General features: G+C 45.3%; 2 protein-coding genes across 2 annotated transcripts in view; both read left to right on the top strand.

The window, feature by feature from the left end:
- The window catches only part of LOC311104435 (serine/threonine-protein kinase TAO2-like), a 40070-nt gene extending 35408 nt beyond the window's left edge, over positions 1-4662 (top strand). Inside the window, exon 20 of the mRNA XM_084146272.1 lies at positions 1029-4662. Within this exon, the coding sequence (XP_084002398.1) occupies positions 1029-1955 (927 nt within the window). The 3' untranslated portion in view covers positions 1956-4662. The remainder of the gene's footprint in view (positions 1-1028) is intronic.
- An 8301-nt stretch (positions 4663-12963) lies between these two features.
- LOC311104434 (CDP-diacylglycerol--inositol 3-phosphatidyltransferase-like) lies at positions 12964-19769 on the top strand. Its single transcript, XM_084146271.1, has 6 exons — positions 12964-13134; positions 13999-14133; positions 16217-16370; positions 16904-16985; positions 17274-17355; positions 17616-19769. Exons 1-6 carry the CDS (start codon positions 13092-13094, stop codon positions 17759-17761), a joined length of 642 nt encoding a protein of 213 aa, XP_084002397.1. The 5' UTR covers positions 12964-13091; the 3' UTR covers positions 17762-19769.
- Positions 19770-21585: the final 1816 nt, after the last annotated feature.

The following is a 21585-nucleotide window of genomic DNA, read 5'->3' as shown; positions in this document are numbered from 1 at the left end:
CATGCGGAGATCATCCGTTCACCCACACCGCGTCTCACAAAGACACGACGGTTGGATCCAAAAATCTCCAATTTGGACTCATCAGACCAAAGGACAACCTTCCACCGGTCTAATGTCCATTGCTCGTGTTTCTTGGCCTAAGCAAGTCTCTTCTTCTTATTGGTGTCCTTTAGTAGAGGTTTCTTTGCAGCAATTCCACCATGAAGGCCAGATTCACATGGTCTCCCCTGAACTGTTGATGTGTCTGTTACTTGAACTCTGTGAAGTATTTATTTGGGCTTCAATTTCTGAGGCTGGTTACTCGAATGAACTTATACTCTGCAGCAGAGGTAACTCTGGGTCTTCCATTCCTGTGGCGGTCCTCATGAGAGCCCGTTTCATCATAGCGCTTGATGGTTTTTGAAGAAACTTTAAAAGTTCTTGAAATGTTCCTTATTGACTGACCTTCATGTCTTATAGTAATGATGGACTGTCGTTTCTCTTTGCTTATTTGAGCTGTTCTTGCCATAATACGGACTTGGTCTTTTACCAAATAGGGCTATCTTCTGTATACCCCCCCTATCTTGTCACAACCCAACTGATTGGCTCAAACGCATTAAGAAGGAAAGACATTCCACAAATGAACTTTTAAGAAGGCATACTTGTTAATTGAAATGCATTCCAGGTGACTACCTCATGAAGCTGGTTGAGAGAATGCCAAGAGTGTGCAAAGCTGTCATCAAGGCAAAGGATGGCTATTTGAAGAATCTCAAATATAAAATATATTTTGATTTGTTTAACACTTTTTTGGTTACTACATGATTCCATATGTGTTATTTCATAGTTTTGATGTCTTCGCTATTATTCTACAATGTAGAAAATATTACAAATAAAGAAAAACCTTTGAATGAGTAGGTGTTCTAAAACTTTTGACCGGTAGTGTACATGACACCAAAAAGGATAGCCCACTTAAAAGATTATTGGGACACAACCAGTTTGTAGTCTTACTGCATTTTTCTCTCCTCCTCTCCTCTCTCTCTCTCCCTTAGATTGAGGAAGAGATGCTGTCCCTGCAGAACGAGCGTTCAGAGCGTATCCGTAATCTACTGGAGCGCCAGGCCCGGGAGATCGAGTCATTTGACTCGGAGAGCATGCGTCTTGGCTTCAGCAACATGGCTCTGACGGGCATCCCCGCCGAGGCCTTCAACCAGGGCTACCCCAATCCCAACTCCTCTTCTGGCTCCGGGGGCTGGCCCTCCCGCCCTGTCCCTCGCTCCGGGAGCCACTGGAGCCACGGCGTGCAGAACTCGGTGGCGCCCCCTTCATGGCGTAGCCAGAACAGCTGCAGCGGTGGACGAGGGTTCAGCCGTGCCGAGTCGATCACTTCGTCTCAGGGCCTGGGGAGGGATAGTGAGATGAACATGAGTGGTAGAGGCCACTCCTCCAACTCCTCCTCTTCCTCCTCTTCCTCGTCCTCCCACCATCACCATCACCAGCAGCAGCAACAACACTACCTCCCCCAGCACTACCACCACCACCACCAGAGTACGCCACACCTGTACCGAGAGAGCCGCGAGCGCGAGGACCGCGAGAGGGAGAGGGACAGGGAGAGAGAGTGGGGGGGGGGAGGAGGACACCACCACCACGGTGGAGGAGTTCATCATCACCACCACCTCTCCCAACACGCCTCAGCCCAGTCCCTGGCTCTCCTGCCACCTCCGCCTCCCCCACCACCCATCTCCCTCTACTCCTCCTCCCCACCCTCCTCCTCCTCCTCCTCGTCTTCCCAGGGAGGGGGATACGGGGGTCTGGTGGCCAGGGGCCCCAGCCTGATGGCCCTGAGGAACAGCCCCCAGCCCCTGAGGAGGACGGCCTCAGGGGGGCCCGGTGGGGCAGGGGGGGGCGAGGGGGGTCTGAGCCGGAGCACCTCAGTCACCTCACACATCTCCAACGGCTCCCACCTCTCCTACTCTTAAAGGGGAAGGGCAATGATAGGCTCCACCCCTCTGTCTTAAAGGGGCGGGGTGAGAGAACAAACCAAGCCTGCCCCTTCTCAGAGGCTGCATCTGAAATGACACCCTAACCCTTGTATGGGGATTAGGGTGTCGTTTGAGATATGCTGATGCAGTTAGTAGTGGGTGGGGTTTGAATGTCCCCGCCCCCTCTTCTACAAGAGTGTTTGTTCATGGAGGGGGTGGTGCGAAAACAGGTTTACCACCACAAAGGGTGGAGCCAAAGCAGGCCACCCTTCCTTTTGTTCAAGGGGGTTATTTTTATTGGGATGAGGTCAACTCTCTCACGAATTCAGGGGAGGGGTTTAGATTAGGGAGGGGGCGGGGCTATTAACAATTAGGTCCAACACGGCTGGCCACCAGTAGGGGTCAGTTGCGCAGACTAGCTGCTTAGAGTAGACCAACACCTTAGAGTATTACAATGTCTGCACAGATAGACGGGAGGGATACAAGTGGGAGGAAAAGGGCGTTTTAAAGGGGAGTTTTAACACTAAGTTTTTTTGCTGACATCAAACTGAGAGAAACTAATGGATGTGGAGATGAAACTCAATTGGAAGAGGGTGCTTTAAGATAGTGTAAACTATGTAGATAATGCAGAAACTAAGACGTGAAGCGTACTAGTTAATGATGTGTCATATACTGTACATTTGTGGTGAAGCAAGGAGCTGAACCACGAGAGGCAACAACAGAAACAGTTGGGGTTTTTTGGTAATAGGATTTTCAAATATATAACAAATGTAACACTGCCATCCGGTGGCTCGGCTGACCGAAGACAACTCTGCCACTGCCGAGCAATAATTTCCCTGTGAACATTCTGAAAGTGTGTGTGTGTGTGTGTACAGCGCTGAATGCTCGCTTAGTTTTTTCACCCTTGACCCATTCCTGGACACAGCCTGGTAGGTGTGTTTAGATATGCATCAAACGGTTATTACAGTTCAATGCATGAAAGTGATGTACAGAAGCATTTGTATTCATACATGTTTATAGAAATGCATATAAGTATATACCTGTCAGAAGTTTGACAGTAAAATTGAAGATTGTTCACTGTCCAACACCTTTGTCCTACATTGTACTTATAAAGTGTACATAAAAGCACTAACTCTGAAACGCTGGTAGAGTAATGATAATTTTGTCAAGTTGGAAAATAGTTTTGAGGAAAAATAGATACGGTTGCTTTTATTATTATTACTACTACAGCAGTTGTAATGTTTGTTGTACACTAATTTTGTTTAAAAAAAAAAAGATTTTTTAAAATGTTTTAATTGCCAATTTTGACCACTAGGTGGGGAGTAGGAGCAATTTTACTGTGATGGAGCACTATGGAAAAAATCTATTGTTTTTATTGTTTTTTTTTTTTTTTTTTAAGAGGAGGAGAAAAGACTACCTTTCCCCAATCATTCCCTCTATGGTCTCAGGGTCGGAGTCTACTGGGCAGTGCATTGCCACAAATGGTTGTAGTGTTATAGAGCCAGTATTAAATGTGGACGGGGCCGTTCATGTTTTTAGCTGTATGTATGAATATATTGAGTTCTAGATTTACCATACAGTGTCTCCTAAAGTCAGCCTCTGTAATCCAGCACGTTTTGTGCCATATTGTACCTCACTCTTCTTGTGGTTCATGTTGATACAGACCAGCCAAGCTAGTTGATTGTACACTACAGTACCCATCCTATACACTACTACACCCCACCAAAAATACTCTGAATTAGTTGGTTTCATTTCTTTGATCTTTAAAAATATATATAAGCAGCCAAGAACAAGCAAGTGCATACATTCTAAATAGCTTGGGGTCTGTGTGAATATTACATTTTGTCCTTCCTTTCTGGAAGATATTTCTGGATGGAACAGGATTGGATTGAAGCTATGTGTCACCACTGTTATGCTTTCACCTTCCCACTCATCAGTAGTCAATCAGCAGTCAAGTAAGAGAAAGGAAGGAGACATTTTAAAGTATTCTAACCGAGCCCAGGATCTCTTGTGTAGAGGATCATCTACCATTTGGCTCCTAAACTCACACTGCCAACTCTCAACAGCACCAAAATTACAACAAAATGGTGGGGTGGGAAACATTGGTCTCCAGTGGTGCATTTCAATACTCTAACCTCTGTTACCTCGAGAGACATCTGGGTGGTTTACTTCAGTTTACACGTCGTTTACACGTCGTTCACTACGGAACATGCTGGATTCGTTTTCAGAGGCTGTGATTTTTAGACTAGGGCATGGAGACAGACAGGACAGAGAATGTGTGATGTCGCTGCCCACATGTAGTGCTGATGTACGCTTAGAGGGGTGGGTCTCAATAGTTAAAAGTAGTTCCTTTTCCTTGTTTCATCCCCTTCAACGGCATATAGAAAACACAGCACAGGCGAAAGGACTTTGGTGGATGCGTGTTGGAAATTCACTTTAACCTGTCCTTTCACGTCATTGCAAACGAAGGAGAGATGAGGTAGGGACTCAAGACTATTGAGATGCACCTCAGTTGGGCAGGGCAACGGTGATGATGGATGAGAGAGAATCTGCTAGAAAGAGGAGGAATGGATGTGTGTGGTCGGATATAGGACTGTTGTACAGAGAGAGGCCAAGTTATGTTCAGGTTCAATGCAAAGTGGAGCAGATGTCTGCTACAGAATTTGTTGTACAGAAACAAAAGTAATTTTGAAAAATAAAAAAAGGAAAAATGACTTCGAGGCTGTCTTCATTTGTATGGACTTGGTTGGATTGTGTATGAGTTCAAAACAACACCCACAAACTACATTAGTTGGTATAACTAACCTATATATAACTAAGATTATATTTTGTGCATCCTTTAAAAGGAAATTGACTTGGTGAAAACCACTCCAGGGCCCATAGGAGTGCTGATCTAGGATCAGGTCCCCCCTGTCCATGTAATCTTATTCATTATGATCTAAAAGGCGTAACTGATTCTAGATCAGCACTCATGAGATTCTTTATGAATACGACCGGATGAAGGGTTGGTTTCATTCAGCCTACTCACTCCTGGACCAAATTGATTTATCAGTTCAAGGCCAGTAGTGTTAAAAAGGCTCTTACAGACCACGATTGACCTGCCAACGAACCAATCGCTGCTCCCATGTGTCCTCTTAATTACCTTGCTGGTACCCGCCTACTGGGTGTGGCTAATCTGATAAAAGAGGGAAATGGACACATGGGAGCAGAGCTAGCAACAAAGAAGTGTGTGTGTAAAATAATGAAAGTAGCCCTATTTGAGAGTTGATAGTGGAGTTTGCAGGGATTGATGTTTGTACTCATTCATATGCATTTGCATGCTAGGCTAATTACACTGAACATAAATATAAACGCAACATGTAAAGTGTTGGTCCCATGTTTCATGAGCTGAAATAAAAAAATCCCAGAAATGTTCCAGATGCACAAAACGTTTATTTCTCTCAAATGTTGTGCAGAAATTTGTTTACATTCCTATTAGTGAGCGTTTCTACTTTGCCAAGATAATCCATCCACCTGACAGGTGTGGCATATCAAGAAGCTGATTAAACAGTGATCATTACACAGATGCGCCTTGTGCTGGGGACAATAAAATGCCACTTTAAAATGTGCAATTTCAATGCCACAGACGTCTCAAGTTTTGCGGGAGCATGCAATTGGCATGCTGACTGCAGGAATGTCCACCAGAGCTGTTGCCAGATAATTTAATGTTCATTTCTCTACCATAAGCTGCCGCCAACGTCGTTTTAGAGAGTTGGCAGTACGTCCAACCGGCCTCACAACCACACCAGCCCAGGACCTCCACATCTGGCTTCTTCAGCTGTGGGATCATCTGAGGTTGGGTGCTGAGAAATATTTGTTTTTGTGGGAAAAACTAATTCTCATTGGCTGAGCCTGGCTCCCCAGTGGGTCGACCTGGCTGCCAAGTAGGTGGGCCTATGCCCACCCATGGCTGCACCCCTGCCCAGTCATGTGAAATCCATAGATTAGGGCCTAATGAATTTATTTCAATTGACTGATTTCCTTTATATGAACTGTAACTCAGTAAAATCTTTGAAATTGTTGCATTTATATTTTTGTAAAGTATATTTGTTAGCATGGCCTGCCAAATCAAAATCAAATCAAATTTGCCACATGCGCCGAATACAACCGGTGTAGACCTTACCGTGAAATGCTTACTTACAAGCCCTTAACCAACAATGCTGTTCAAGAAATAGAGTTAAGAAAATATTTACTAAATAAACTAAAGGAAAAAGGAAAATAAACAATAAAATAACAATAACGAGGCTATATACAGGGGGTACCGGTACCGAGTCAATCTGCGGGGGTACAGGTTAGTCCAGGTAATTTGTACATGTAGGTAGGGGTAAAGTGAATATGCACAGATAATAAACAGCAAGTAGCAGCAGTGTAAAAACAAAGGGGGAGTCAATGTAAATAGTCCGGGTGGCCATTTGATAAATTGTTCAGCAGTCTAATGGCTTGGGGGTAGAAGCTATTAAGGAGCCTTTTGGATCAAGACTTGGCGCTCCGGTACCGCTTGCCATGCGGTAGCAGAGAAAACAGTCTATGACTTGGGTGACTGGAGCCTTTGACAATTTTTTGGGCCTTCCTCTGACACAGCCTAGTATATACAGTACCAGTCAAAAGTTTGGACACACCTACTCATTCAAGGGTTTTTCTTTCTTTTTACTATTTTCTACATTGTAGAATAATAGTGAAGACATCAAAACTATAAAATAAAACATATGGAGTCATGTGGTAACCAAAAAAGTGTTTTCAGTGGAAGAAGTTTGGAACCACCAAGGCCCCCCACTAGTCATTCTGACAGAGCTCCAGTGTTCCTCTGTTGAGATGGGAGAAACTTCCAGAAGGGCAACCATCTCTGTAGCACTCCACCAATTTTTACATTTACATTTTAGTCATTTAGCAGACGCTCTTATCCAGAGCGACTTACAGGAGCAATTAGGGTTAAGTGCCTTGCTCAAGGGCACATTTACGTCATTTAGCAGACGCTCTTATCCAGAGCGACTCACCAATTGGTGTGTTCACCCTATAGCCAGTGGGATAACCACTTTACAATTTTTTTTTGGGGGGGGGGGGGGGGGGGGGGTAGAAGGATTACTTTATCCTATCCCAGGTATTCCTTAAAGAGGTGGGGTTTCAAATGTCTCCGGAAGGTGGTGAGTGACTCCGCTGTCCTGGCGTCGTGAGGGAGCTTGTTCCACCATTGGGGTGCCAGAGCAGCGAACAGTTTAGACTGGGCTGAGCGGGAACTATGCTTCCGCAGAGGAAGGGGAGCCAGCAGGCCAGAGGTGGATGAACGCAATGCCCTTGTTTGGGTGTAGGGACTGATCAGAGCCCGAAGGTACAGAGGTGCCGTTCCCCTCACTGCTCCATAGGCAAGCACCATGGTCTTGTAGCGGATGCGAGCTTCAACTGGAAGCCAGTGGAGTGTGTGGAGGAGGGGGGTGACGTGAGAGAACTTGGGAAGGTTGAACACCAGACGGGCTGCGGCATTCTGGATGAGTTGTAGGGGTTTAATGGCACAGGCAGGGAGGCCAGCCAACAGCGAGTTGCAGTAGTCCAGACGGGAGATGACAAGTGCCTGGATTAGGACCTGTGCCGCTTCCTGTGTAAGGCAGGGTCGTACTCTCCGAATGTTGTAGAGCATGAACCTGCAGGAGCGGGTCACCGCCTTGATGTTGGCGGAGAACGACAGGGTGTTGTCCAGGGTCACGCCTAGGCTCTTCGCACTCTGGGAGGAGGACACAGCGGAGTTGTCAACCGTGATGGCGAGATCATGGAATGGGCAGTCCTTCCCCGGGAGGAAGAGCAGCTCCGTCTTGCCAGGGTTCAGCTTGAGGTGGTGATCCGTCATCCATACTGATATGTCTGCCAGACATGCAGAGATGCGATTCGCCACCTGGTTATCAGAAGGGGGAAAGGAGAAGATTAGTTGTGTATCGTCAGCGTAGCAATGATAGGAGAGGCCATGTGAGGATATGACAGAGCCAAGTGACTTGGTGTATAGGGAGAAAAGGAGAGGGCCTAGAACTGAGCCCTGGGGGACACCAGTGGTGAGAGCACGTGGTGCGGAGACAGCTTCTCGCCACGCCACTTGGTAGGAGCGACCGGTCAGGTAGGACGCAATCCAGGAGTGAGCCGCGCCGGAGATGCCCAGCTCGGAGAGGGTGGAGAGGAGGATCTGATGGTTCACAGTATCAAAGGCAGCAGACAGGTCTAGAAGGACAAGAGCAGAGGAGAGAGAGTTAGCTTTAGCAGTGCGGAGAGCCTCCGTGACACAGAGAAGAGCAGTCTCAGTTGAATGACCAGTCCTGAAACCTGACTGGTTTGGATCAAGAAGGTCATTCTGAGAGAGATAGCAAGAGAGTTGGCTAAAGACGGCACGCTCAATAGTTTTGGAAAGAAAAGAAAGAAGGGATACTGGTCTGTAGTTGTTGACATCAGTGGGGTCGAGTGTTGGTTTTTTGAGAAGGGGAGCAACTCTCGCTCTCTTGAAGACGGAAGGGACATGGCCAGCGGTCAAGGATGAGTTGATCAGCGAGGTGAGGTAGGGGAGAAGGTCACCGGAGATGGTCTGGAGAAGAGAGGAGGGGATGGGGTCAAGCGGGCAGGTTGTTGGGCGGCCTGCAGTCACAAGTCGCAGGATTTTATCTGGAGAGACAGGGGAGAAAGAAGTCAAAGCATAGGGTAGGGCAGTGTGAGTAGGACCAGCAGTGTCATTAGACTTAACAAACGAGGATCGAATGTCGTCAACCTTCTTTTCAAAGTGGTTGACGAAGTCATCCACAGAGAGAGAGGAAGGGGGGGGGGGGGGATTCAGCAGGGAGGAAAATGTGGCAAAGAGCTTCCTAGGGTTAGAGGCAGATGCTTGGAATTTAGAGTGGTAGAAAGTGGCCTTAGCAGCAGAAACAGATGAAGAAAATGTAGAGAGGAGGGAGTGAAAAGATGCCAGGTCGGCAGGGAGTTTAGTTTTCTTCCATTTCCGCTCCGCTGCCCGGAGCTCTGTTCTGTGAGCTCGCAATGAGTCATCAAGCCACGGAGCTGGAGGGGAGGACCGAGCCGGCCGGGAGGATAGGGGACACAGAGAGTCAAAGGATGCAGAAAGGGAGGAGAGGAGGGTTGAGGAGGCAGAATCAGGAGATTGGAGGGAGAAGGATTGAGCAGAGGGAAGAGATGATAGGATGGAAGAGGAGAGAGTAGTGGGAGAGAGAGAGCGAAGGTTGCGGCGGCGCATTACCATCTGTGTAGGGGCAGAGTGAGTAGTGTGGGAGGAGAGCGAGAGAGAAAAGGAAACAAAGTAGTGGTCAGAGACATGGAGGGGAGTTGCAGTGAGATTAGTAGAAGAGCAGCATCTAGTAAAGATGAGGTCAAGCGTATTGCCTGCCTTGTGAGTAGGGGGGGACGGTGAGAGGGTGAGGTCAAAAGAGGAGAGGAGTGGAAAGAAGGAGGCAGAGAGAAATGAGTCAAATGTGGACATAGGGAGGTTGAAATCCCCCAAAACTGTGAGGGGTGAGCCATCCTCAGGAAAGGAACTTATCAAGGCATCAAGCTCATTGATGAACTCTCCAAGGGAACCTGGAGGGCGATAGATGACAAGGATATTAAGCTTAAATGGGCTAGTGACTGTGACAGCATGGAATTCAAATGAGGAGATAGACAGATGGGTTAGGGGAAAAATTGAGAATGTCCACTTGGGAGAGATGAGGATTCCTGTGCCACCACCCCTCTGACCAGATGCTCTCGGGGTATGCGAGAACACATGGTCAGACGAGGAGAGAGCAGTAGGAGTAGCAGTGTTTTCAGTGGTAATCCATGTTTCCGTCAGCGCCAGGAAGTCGAGGGACTGGAGATTAGCATAGGCTGGGATGAAGTCAGCTTTGTTGGCAGCAGAACGGCAGTTCCAGAGGCTGCCTGAGACCTGGAACTCCAGGTGTGGGGTGCGTGCAGGGACCACCAGGTTAGAGAGGCAGCAGCCACGCGGTGTGGGGCGTTTGTGTAGCCTGTGCAGAGAGGAGAGAACAGGGATAGGCAGAGGCATAGTTGACAGGCTGTAGCAAATGGCTACAATAATGCAGAGGAGATCGGAATGAAATGAACTAAACATCTGGGAGAGTAGAGAGCAGGGCCTCCCTCACCAAAAACTTCTACCTCAGAAACTATAATTGTTTCACTGAACCACCCGAACAAAAACTCTACCAACTTCCACCTTTAGAAATCAGAATTGTTGTGAACCACAGCGGTTCAATGTTTAAAGGAATAGACTCAACCCACTTTATTCAGCTAGCTAACTATGACACCATAGCTAACTAGCATGCTAGCATCCAAAAACACACAGTTTAGCACCAACACTTGGTCACAACAAACCACCAATAGTGTGTTAACACACTAAGCAGATAATTCGTGTCCGTGTCTGTTGGCTAGCTAGCAATGGCCACTGTGTTGACCTTGTTTGAAGAACGGCTAGCTAGCGAGCTTCGTGCTACCCCCGGCACCGCCGAAAAACAATGCCAACCCACAGTAACTACCCACAACAGCCCACGATGCCTAGCTATGACGCCATAGCTAACTAGCATGCTAGCATCCAATAACACACAGTTTAGCACCAATACTTGGTTACAACAAACTACCAATCAGGCCTTTACGGTAGAACAGCCAGACGGAAGCCACTCCTCAGTAAAAGGCACATGACAGCCCGCTTGGAGTTTGCCAAAAGGCACCTAAAGGACTCTCAGACGATAAGAAACAAGATTCTCTGGTCTGGTGAAACCAAGATTGAACTCTTTGGCCTGAATGCCAAGCGTCGCGTCTGGAGGAAACCTGGCACCATCCCTACGGTGAAGCATGGTGGTGGCAACATCATGCTGTGGAGATGTTTTTCAGCGGCAGGGACTGTGAGACTAGTCAGAATCGAAGGAAAGATGAACGGAGCAAAGTACAGAGAGATCCTTGATCAAAACCTGCTCCAGAGTGCTCAGGACTTCAGACTGGGGCGAAGGTTCACTTTCCAACAGGACAACGACCCTAAGCACACAGCCAAGACAACGCAGGAGTGGCTTCGGGACAAGTCCCTGAATGTCCTTGAGTGGCCCAGCCAGAGCCCGGAACCGATTGAACATCTCTGGAGAGACCTGAAAATAGCTGTTCAGCTACGCTCCCCATCCAACCTGACAGAGCTTGAAAGGATTTGCAGAGAAGAATGGGAGAAACGCCCCAAATACAGGTGTGCCAAGCTTGTAGTGTGATATCCAAGAAGACTCAAGGCAGTAATCGCTGCCAAAGGTGCTTCAACAAAGTGCTGAGTAAAGGGTCTGAATACTTACCTACATTTGATATTTCCGATATTATTATTATTTATTTATTTATTTAACCTGTTTTTGCTTTGTCATTATGGGGTATTGTGTGTAGATTGATGGGGGTAAAAACAACAATTTAATCAATTTTAGAATAAGGCTGTAAGGTAACAAAATGTGGAAAAAGTCGAGGGGTCTGAATACTTTCCGAATGCACTATGTCCAAAACAATGCTTAAACCACATCAGGAGACCACTTTTGAGGTCTGGGAAAAATCTAACACATTTTGTGCAGGCACTATTGTTTGATTAGAGGTGTTTCTGTAGCACATGAGATGGAGTTTGCAAAAGAAATGCCCACTGGATTGACGCCAATAATCATGATATTAGTACTTTGTAGCTAGTTAACATTTAATCGAGAGAGTTTTTTTCTTTCCATGTACCAGAAGACTGTTATCATTAGCATCACTATATTTTTTCTGTTCTTTCATTGTTTGAAACCTGGACCTTTTACTTCTTATTATGAGGCATGTCTTACCTTGCTTCAAAGTAGCCTATAGCCAAAATCTCACCTTAGAAACGTGGAGGCAATTATTTTTATAAAGACATATGCGTTCTCCTGTTCTATTGGTTGTCTTTCAACGTTATTTCATTGTCTAGCAGCCAAAGGCATTATCCTAATCATATTAGCAACCCATGATATTTGTTGCATCTTTAAATCCCTCCTCTTTCTAACGGATATTTCCATCTCTGTCCCTGAAACCGCGTGCATGTGCTGTGCGCATTTTAGAACGATGTTTTCCAGCAAATTGCATTTTGGAACATTCACGCGTAGGCCTACTGCTGCGCCTAAAATGTGATATACATTTGAAAAGAAACATTCCGATCTGTTCCATAAGTCCTATTAATTGATACGGCATATACATCCGCTACACTACTTCGATTAAGAATTGAGTATAGGCAATGTCCACTGAAAAATAAGTGGGTATACGGTGTATACCCTCCACTACACCACTGGGAGTGTGTTTTGGTGACAATAAAACCCCTTTGCCCTGACATCCTTTGGCTCTATTCTTGCCGCACATCCCTGTGGTCCTTCACACGTCCCTGAGTCAGTACATAGTGTTTAGTAGAGGTCATCCAGATCCTTTCAGTTTTTACAACTAGTACAGTAATTGATTTCAGGCACAAGTGTACAGGCCACTGACAGACCAAATCGTATTCTAGGCCAAGGGTATACGGCCACACATTGTAGAGATTTACAATAATCCTTTAAGGCCCTGAAATAGCCAAGAGTGATAATTTGCTTACTGATTTTGACTGAGAACATGGTCATTGCCAGCTGTTATTTGCAGTGCAAAGTGAGTTTGCAGTCATTTACCGTATGTACATGGATCATTCATACAGTAACAGCAAGTAGGACACTCATGCATGCATACGATGTGCCCTCATAAGCCAAAAATAGCTTCATTTTTTTGTCCCCTGTCCTTGATGATGGAGACTGTCAACTGTCCCAAATAGTACCTTATTCCCTATTTAGTACACTACTTTTGACCAAGGCCCATAGCGCTCTGGTCAAATGTAATGCACTATATAGGGAATAGGGTGCCATTTGGGATGACAATGACAATTAAAGGGGAGGTGCCTAGTTGTGCGTCTCACCGGAAGTCTGACGTCGCACAGTATTCTGTCAGAATTTTTTTTTTTACATTCGAACAAGTCAGAAGGGTAGCTAAAGTAGGAAGAGCGGAATAAGACAAATATTTTCATTTTGTCGAAAATACGTTAACCTCTACCGAAAACCCCTGAAGACCACTGCAATGGTTGAGGAAAACATATTCCTTTTCGTTCCAAATTTGATCGGTGAGTTTCTGTTCACATGGATGGTTCCAATTCAATGAAAACTGGCTAAAATGTACTAGATTACGTTAGCAAATAAGCAGCTAGCTAGCTACAGTAGGTGTAATAAGCATAGTCAATCGTAGTATAATGTTGTCTCTGTTAGATTTTTAGACAGTATTGCCACCATGAATTGAATTGGCTATTATATTCACGATACAAGTAGCTATAGAGAGATGACTCGTAGTGTAGTGAGGGAGCCATTGCCAGCCACCTGTATCATCATCTAATGTATGGTAAGGATTGTATTGGGTGCCAGACCAGGGTTGGTTAAATACTATTTGAATTCATTTCAAATACTTTATCTGGGCTTGATTGAGCTTGACTGGTAAAATGGAACCTAAAGTTGGAAAAGTAAACATCTCGCCCCTCTGGCACGCCAGGCAATCAAATGCTAAAACGCTATTTAAAGTCTATAATTTTAACCCAAATCGGATGGGGGCTTTTACATATCCGTCCTGTCAGGTATAGGGCTTCTTATGACTCGTATTACTGTCTTAGGATGGGAATGTTTTCTGTAGAGCTTCCAGAAATTCTTTAAGATTATGTAGCTTTCTAGAATGCCTGGATACCTTTTCTCAGAGATGGCGAAGGCATCTCTTGAAAGGTCTCTTGTCTAGCAATGGCTCAGTGTGTTGTCACATTGGGCTTGCGAAATCAAGCCATCTGAAAATTATTATTTTGATCACCACCACCTCTCTTCACCCATCCCTTGGCCCTCCTCTCCTTTCCCCTCCTCTCTCCCATCTCCCCCTCTCCTCTTTTCTCCTCCCTCTCTCTCGTCCTCCCCTCCCCTCTCCTCTCCTCTGATCCTATCCTCTCTATTAGGCTATGCCCGCATCGTGCTGGCTCTGCTTGCCTTCTACCTGATGCCATGCTGTCCAGTACCAGCTGTGTTCTTCTACCTGCTCAGTGCCTTCCTGGATGCCTTTGATGGGCATGCTGCCCGCGCCCTCAACCAAAGTACCACTATTACTACTATTCATGTCGTTTCTACCCTGTGATAGATTCAACCCATGATAGATTTATTCAGACTCTCTGGTCTCAGAGTCGGAGGTATTGAGTGTTGTGCTAATATCAAAAATACTTATCATTTTTACATTTTACATTTTAGTCATTTAGCAGACGCTCTTATCCAGAGCGACTTACAGGAGCACTTATAATGAAAATCAACAGAATTACTACTCCACTAATTCTGCTCTATGTATTGAACCCAGCAGTAAGTACCAATCATAGTCGACTCAACATCCAAATAGAGTTTATATTCCAGGTAGACCTTGTACTCCATCAGCCTCTGTGGATCCTGTAGGTAGATGTCTACTTCGGCCGTCTTGTGGCCCGTCTCCAGTCAAGCCTGCTGGATCAGCATCTGGGAGTGGAAGGCAGCTCCGTTGACCCAGTGCATCATGGAGCGGGAGGACATCTGGTCGTCTCTTAGAAATGGTGTTCATTAGCGCGGTCAGGTTAAAGCTGAGCTGACCCTCCACACGCTTGGTGTCCTCAAGGAGGAGCAGCTTGGTCTCCAGATCCATCTGCACAAGCTTCAGATACACATCCATCCAGTTTCGCACCGCCGAGGCCTTCTCCTCGGCAAACACCGGACGCAGCATGTCCCCCGTGTCCAACGGTACCTCCTTGTTGGCTATGAGGATCACCTCTAATACCATGGAGATGACCAGGGCTACCTGCCCCACGGCCAACATACTGGTCGAGCCCCCCAGAGCAATGCTCAGCCTCTCCACATAGACAGGGGGCCTGGTCGGCCACATGCTCCATCATACTGGAGGAGTGGTCCTGGAGGACGACAGTGGAGTTCAGCCCAGAGTAGTGGGTGCTGTTGATGCTCACATCAGGTAGACCCTTGTCATGTAGGGCCCTCTTGTACAATTTGGACCACATCTCGCCCGGAGTATGACAGTCCCTGCCCCATTCCCACAGCTGCTGAACTCAAGTGTAAATCTGTGTCCGGCTTTCAGGCAATCCTGGAGAATAACAGCTAGAACGTTTCTCTCTCCTGTGTCGATTCTCTTTTATTATAAAGTAATGCTATGGTCATGAACCGGAACTCATTAGCTGCACAGATTTTAAATATTGGAGGTTGAAAGTCTTTGTCTGATGCTGATGTATCTGTTGTGTATTGGCTAAAATACTTGCTGGTTGCAACTGTAAGGTTTCATAATACTGGTAATGAATAAGTCCAAACGAAAAGGAAAAGCTGCACTAGTCGCTTCGATGCAATCATTTATTCACCAACGTTTCGACCGCTAAGCTGTCTTAATCAGGGTTTCATGTCAAACACTGCAGGTCACAAGCAGGTTTCCATTGGACACTTGCAGGTGTTTGTAATCACGGCTATGGCAGCAGATGATAGGCCTGTCGTTGATCAATTTCCAAATATCAACAATATATAAAAAAGGCATGAATGGATATCAAACGATCGTGTGAGTGGTTTAAACATGCATGAAACAGGAGTATGAATGGGAGAAGCGAAGGTATGTCAGAATAGACAGTGGAAAGGTGAAAGTCTATCTACATTTATCTTAGTGACCAGTGGGACCATCCAGTGGTCTGCAGCCGACAGACATAAGGTTGGGCGGTATCCAGATTTGCATACAGTCATACCGTTTCTGTACTATACCGGGGTATACGGTATTACCGGAAGTGCATATATATAATTTATTTACGGTATTGAAAATCAGTCTATTTCGAAATTCCAGTATACGGTATTAAAGGTATATCACCCAAGCCTAGACAGACATATTGAATACTGTATCGTGATGAATTTAGGAGTCTATGGATTGGGAGTAAAGGGATTGTGTTCTCACTGTCATTGATAAAACACACAGCAGGACATCACATTTTCCATACACTGAGTCGTACAGTTTGCAAATATCTAAGCTATCTGGAGCTTTGCCAGCCAGTGGTTAAAGGTCCTGCACCGTAATTCCTTTTCACATCATTTGCAGAAATACATTTGGGTAATAATTTCTAAAAATAAATGTACTATACAAAAATAACCTCTCGCTATCTCTCCCCTGTGCTGTAGGCACTAAGTTTGGTGCGATGCTGGACATGTTGACAGACCGCTGTGCCACCATGTGTCTCCTGGTCAACCTAGCTCTGCTTTACCCCTCCTATACCTTCCTCTTCCAGATCAGCATGAGCCTGGACATGGCCAGCCACTGGCTGCACCTGCACAGGTACATAACATAAGAGCCTAGGAGAACCATGAACTGTACCTTACATACGATTGACACAAATGATAATGGTTTCAGGGAATGTTTGTGTCCATTAAGCGTTTGTTTAGTCACTGATTTCTTTGAGTTCTATTGGGGCTCCTCACCCCATCCACAGCCAAGTGTGGATAATTTGTTGATGTACATCCATCAGATTTATCTAGGTCAGCGTGGGTAACAGGCATTGGGTGCATCTCAATAATCCTCTCCTTCATTTGCACTGATTTGAAAGGAATGGACACGTGACAGCAGATTCCCAGTAGTGGGCACCCACAATATTGCTTTAGCGTGTGTTTTTTTTCCAATGTGGATGGAGAAAATGACGTTTTTAAGACTACTGAGATGCACCCAGGGGCATCACATGCATGGTGGTGGTGTAATGTCCTTGTACTGAAGTAAAGGTTAACCCTCTCTGTCTCTGTCTCTGTCTCTGTCTCTGTCTCTCTCTCTCTCTCTCTCTCTCTCTCTCTCGCTCTCTCTCTCGCTCTCTCTCTCAGCTCAATGATGAAGGGATCCACCAGCCACAAGGCCATTGATCTATCTGGAAACCCCATCCTTCGCCTCTACTACACTTCCCGGGTAAGAAATACAGTCACACACACACCAACAAAAACACTTTTCCTTTCGCACTTTACATTAACATTTTAGTCATTTAGCAGGCGCTCTTATCCAGAGTGACTTACAGGAGCAATTTGGGTTCAAGGGCACATCAACAGATGTTTCACCTAGTCAGCTCGGGATTCGAACCAGTTACTGGCCCAACGCTCTTAACCGCTAGCGTGCGCCCATGCACACATACTTATTACATACTTTCTCCTATTACACGCACACACGCCAACAGGCTGATCTAACTGCTGTCTTCCATAGCCGGTGCTGTTTGTCATGTGTATGGGGAACGAGCTCTTCTTCTGCCTGCTCTACGTCTCCTACTACATTGAGGAACCCCATGGTGAGCCCCCCCACCCCCTTCTTTTCTTAGTTTATCCCTCTCTCTTTTCATATCCCCATTCTCTTTTCTCTCCCGCTCTTCAAATCTCTCTCAACCTCCCTCTGTAATATCCCTCCCTTCTTTCCTCTGTCTAAATACGTTGGCTTATATTCACTCACAGAAGCATAGTAATCCTATGCTAAATAGCTGATCTGTATCGCGGGTCCTACGCATTAGGAAGGGGCAACAACGGACTTCTTCTCTTCTCTCTCTCTCTCCAGTGTGGCTGCAGTGGCTGCTTGGTGTCTGTGCCGTGGTGTGTGTGCTGAAGTCTGCCATCAGCGTTCTGCACCTGATCACCGCCTCCAGGAACATGGCTGCCATCGACGTGTCCGACCGCGAGAGGGAGAGGAGCAAGGCCGAGTGAGAGAAGGAGAGGGGGGGACCTCTTAATCCCTTGGTACGTGTGTAGATCTGAGAGGATGGGTGTAAGAATTTGGTAGCAAATCCACCTTGTCCTCTGATAGGCTAGGTAGGGCTGTTGTCCTACGTTTACACCGACCCAATCCTCTCCGATCTACTTGAGTGCCTAGGGGCTAGAGGTCGAGTTAGGATTAGGCAAAGAAGAGGGAGAGAGAGGGTGTAGGAGGCTGTAGATGGGTGCATCTCAATAGTCTAAAGTGGCTTCCTTTCCTCATGTCCTTTCCTTGCATCTGCACTGATCTGAAAACGAGGGATTGGTGAAAATAGTATAGTGGATGCCTACTAGTCAATACTGCTTACCCATCCAGTTCTCTCACATCAGACGAGAGAAAGGAAAGGAGATGAGGAGAGGAAGCAACTTTAGACTATTGAGATGCACCCAAAAGCCTCAAATAACCCACTCTTTTAGTCACAGCACTGATAGCAAAGGACTTGAAATAGTGGGGAAATCATTGGGAAAAAAACGTTAGTGATATCTAAGGGAAGGAGAGAAGGAAATTAAGCAACGGAATGTGGATATTTGAGAAGATTGGCACAAAGTCAGAAAGCCGAGTCAGAGTTGCTGTGTTTGTTGCATAGAGTTGAAGGAGAAGGTGCGGGAAGAAATATTATTGTGTGATGTAGTCCAAAACACAGATGGAGCTGAAGAGTAATCAGGGGTCCATTTTTTTTAAACACACTGATGATGGCTATTTTAGTTAGAAGATTGTAACAAGTTAAACCTTCTGTAATGAATCCTACTAAGTGGTAACGTCCAAGCCACTGTTCCAATTAATATAAAAATTCCTGTGGTGGTTTTTATGATTATTTATTGCTATCATCAGTAATGATTTGAAATAGTTGCACTAGAGATGTGTCGGTCACCATCAGTTCACTTGTTATTTTGACGATTGAGTCTTTACAGCTTTACTTAACTTTGTTTATATTATATCTTTAGTTTTTTTTTTACTGTGGTAATAGATAAAGGTAGAAGTTGCCCCGGCCACAGATCTAGGATCAGATTACCCAACCACAACTCTTAACCTTGACCATCAGGAGGATAACATATCTGACCCTGAACCAGTGCTTAGTTGCAACTTGTACCAACTGGTAATGGCAGGGGTGCAACTTTCACTGGGGATATGTCCCCCCCCCCCCCCACGTTCTGAAATTGCATTTTTGTCCCTCCCAGTTTTATCATCGGTGTGCTATAGGACCATGCGGACGCCTCCGAGCAGTCGGGTAGGCTGTTTGGAGTGTTTAATAATAATACTAATGGTCCCCCCCACTTCTAAAACCAAAGTTGCGCCCCTGGGTAATGGTGACTGTAGAGGTGGTGTTGGGCATTAGGTTGCAGTGATGATTGGATGGGGAAGACCCACACACTTTCTTAGACATGTGCACACACTTTTTAGCAAACACGTACACACACTTTCTTACAGACATGTGTGTATATATATATATATGCACTTGCCATGCACATACTCACGCACTTGCTTACAGACATGCATTCATGTATATTGGGCACCTTCCTGTGCTCAAGTGAAGACCACCTGAGTATTATGTTTTTATTGTTATTATGAAGATTATTCTAAGAGCTCCTCTAGCATCACTATGTGACCGTGTGTATTTATATACTGTGGCTGATCTGTTTGTGAACAATTATAAACTATATTATTATTATTAGCTGATGGCATCAAAGATCCCTAGTTCATTTTAGTTCAACAACACGTTTGGGAGAATGTACTGTATAATTTGGATCATTTAGAAGGTGAGAGGGAGGAGTTAAAACCCAAGCCGTGTAATTCGTAAGATGTATGGTAATATATGAAAATTCATTGTGGGTGTCCGTGTAAGAACCGTAAGGTGTTAAGGTTTTATTCCCATGCAGTGCCTTCGGCATGCAGACGTTGTGGAGAATGTCTTTGTCAACCGTAATGGATGAAAAGGCAATAAAAACATATTTGAACCAACCCGTTTGCTCTCCTGTGCCTGTATCTTCAGTTATGTGCATGGCTTCTTGTTCTTGTACAGTGTTCTTAAAAAATATATATATATTTTTTTAAAAAATAAGGCATTTCGTAAAGAGCAATCCCACGCCTCTCGCAACTCTAGTTCCACGGACGAGACCATAAAGTGCTGGAAAGGCAGAGGAGACTGGGAGGGCGAGCTAAAGGGCAGTGAGCCGGACTCGAAATGCGTGCCAGAGTCAGCGGCTGCAACCACACAGGCCACACCTTGTACAGTGTTCATTGAGTTTCTACATAGTGCTGTCAAAGTAGAGGTCCAGCGTCGTTATTGTGCAAACCAGCGGCATGGGTTAATAGGAGGGATTTATCAAGATCCTATTAAAATTCCTTATTTTATGCTGTAGAAAGATTAAGTCCGAGTTTCCCACTTAGAAAGTATCACAATCAACCAATAGGAATTTATACGCAAAAAACATGCAGAATTTTACTCTGAGTTCTGATGCTGCTTTCAGGACAACTCGCGGCATTAGCAACGTCGTCATTGTCCTCCACCATGAAATCTGGGAGGGGACATCTGTCTCCGTGCGTACATACTTACGTCACAGGCGATTTCTCAGACCCCACTGGCCTGATTTTGACGAAACTTTGGTGAATGAGGCGGCACGCCATAGAGATCCAGCATTTACAAAATTACACTGATTGGACAGATTTATCCAAATTGTCTTAAATTACAGCCTTACTCTAAAATGGATAACTCTTAAACGCTACTCCTCTGGCACAGAATTACCAATCTGCACGAAACTTTATATGTGGCATCTATGGACTAAGGTCTCTCAACGCAATATTTTCCAGACTGTTGACCAATAAACATTCACGTGGGTGTGGTCTGGCACATAAATATTGTAACAAAATGTGGTACACTGTCGAGACTCCACATATGCAAGAACATTCATAACGACCACATGTATATATCTGTTTGACTCAGAGTGATGCAATTTGGAAGACCTTCTCAGGTATGAGTCTAGCTTAACATGTGATATCTCAGATACCACTGGCCCAATTTAGACAACATTTGGGTGAATGATGTGTCTTGCCATAGAGATCCGCCATTTACTAAATTAAACATTGGCCCAAGGGCCTATATTAATCAACTGTACATACGTTAGTCACACAGAAGAGGTGCCTATTAAACTATACATTACCATTTTTTGGGTTGCTTGTAGATTAGTATTTAATCATTTTTTGGAAGTACATACCGGGCATAACGGCAGTAAATGACGATAGTTGCAGGCAGGGCAGGCATATTTGGTGAGTAACGAACGTATTTTGACAGAGCTGGTGAATGGTAACTTAAATGGTAGCTTTCTGGGCAGAGAGAAGATCTCGTCATATTCATCATCTCCTCTGTCCAGATACTGGTTCAGGCTTTGGCTAGCAAAGTTTTGATTCCCCCTTCTGTCTGAACTTGGAATATTCCTGTTCGCGGGCTTGGGCCACTGACCATTAACCTGGATGTTCTGGTCTGCGTTGTGTACTGTTCTAATAATGTGAAGTTTGATGGAATAACCATTGTAACTCTCCTACAATAGTCCATTTTAGCAGCAGCATTCTTTTACAGACAGAGATGCGGATAGGAGTAAGGAGTCCAGTATCTCTGGAGCATTAGCCTACCTCACTGTGCTGCATTCTAGCCTGAACAATCTATTGAAAACTAAAACATTGTTGTCATTTTAATGTGTATTCCTATTGCTAGGAAGCTGTTGCACCTGCAGCGTGTATATTTACCTTTAAGATGTGTGATATTGTTTTATTGCTGTCA

The sequence above is a fragment of the Coregonus lavaretus genome (assembly GCF_964263955.1).
Source record: "Coregonus lavaretus genome assembly, chromosome: 28".
Lineage (NCBI taxonomy): Eukaryota > Metazoa > Chordata > Actinopteri > Salmoniformes > Salmonidae > Coregonus > Coregonus lavaretus.
Note: the sequence above shows the minus strand (reverse complement) of the source record. Positions and strands in the feature narration are given on the sequence as shown.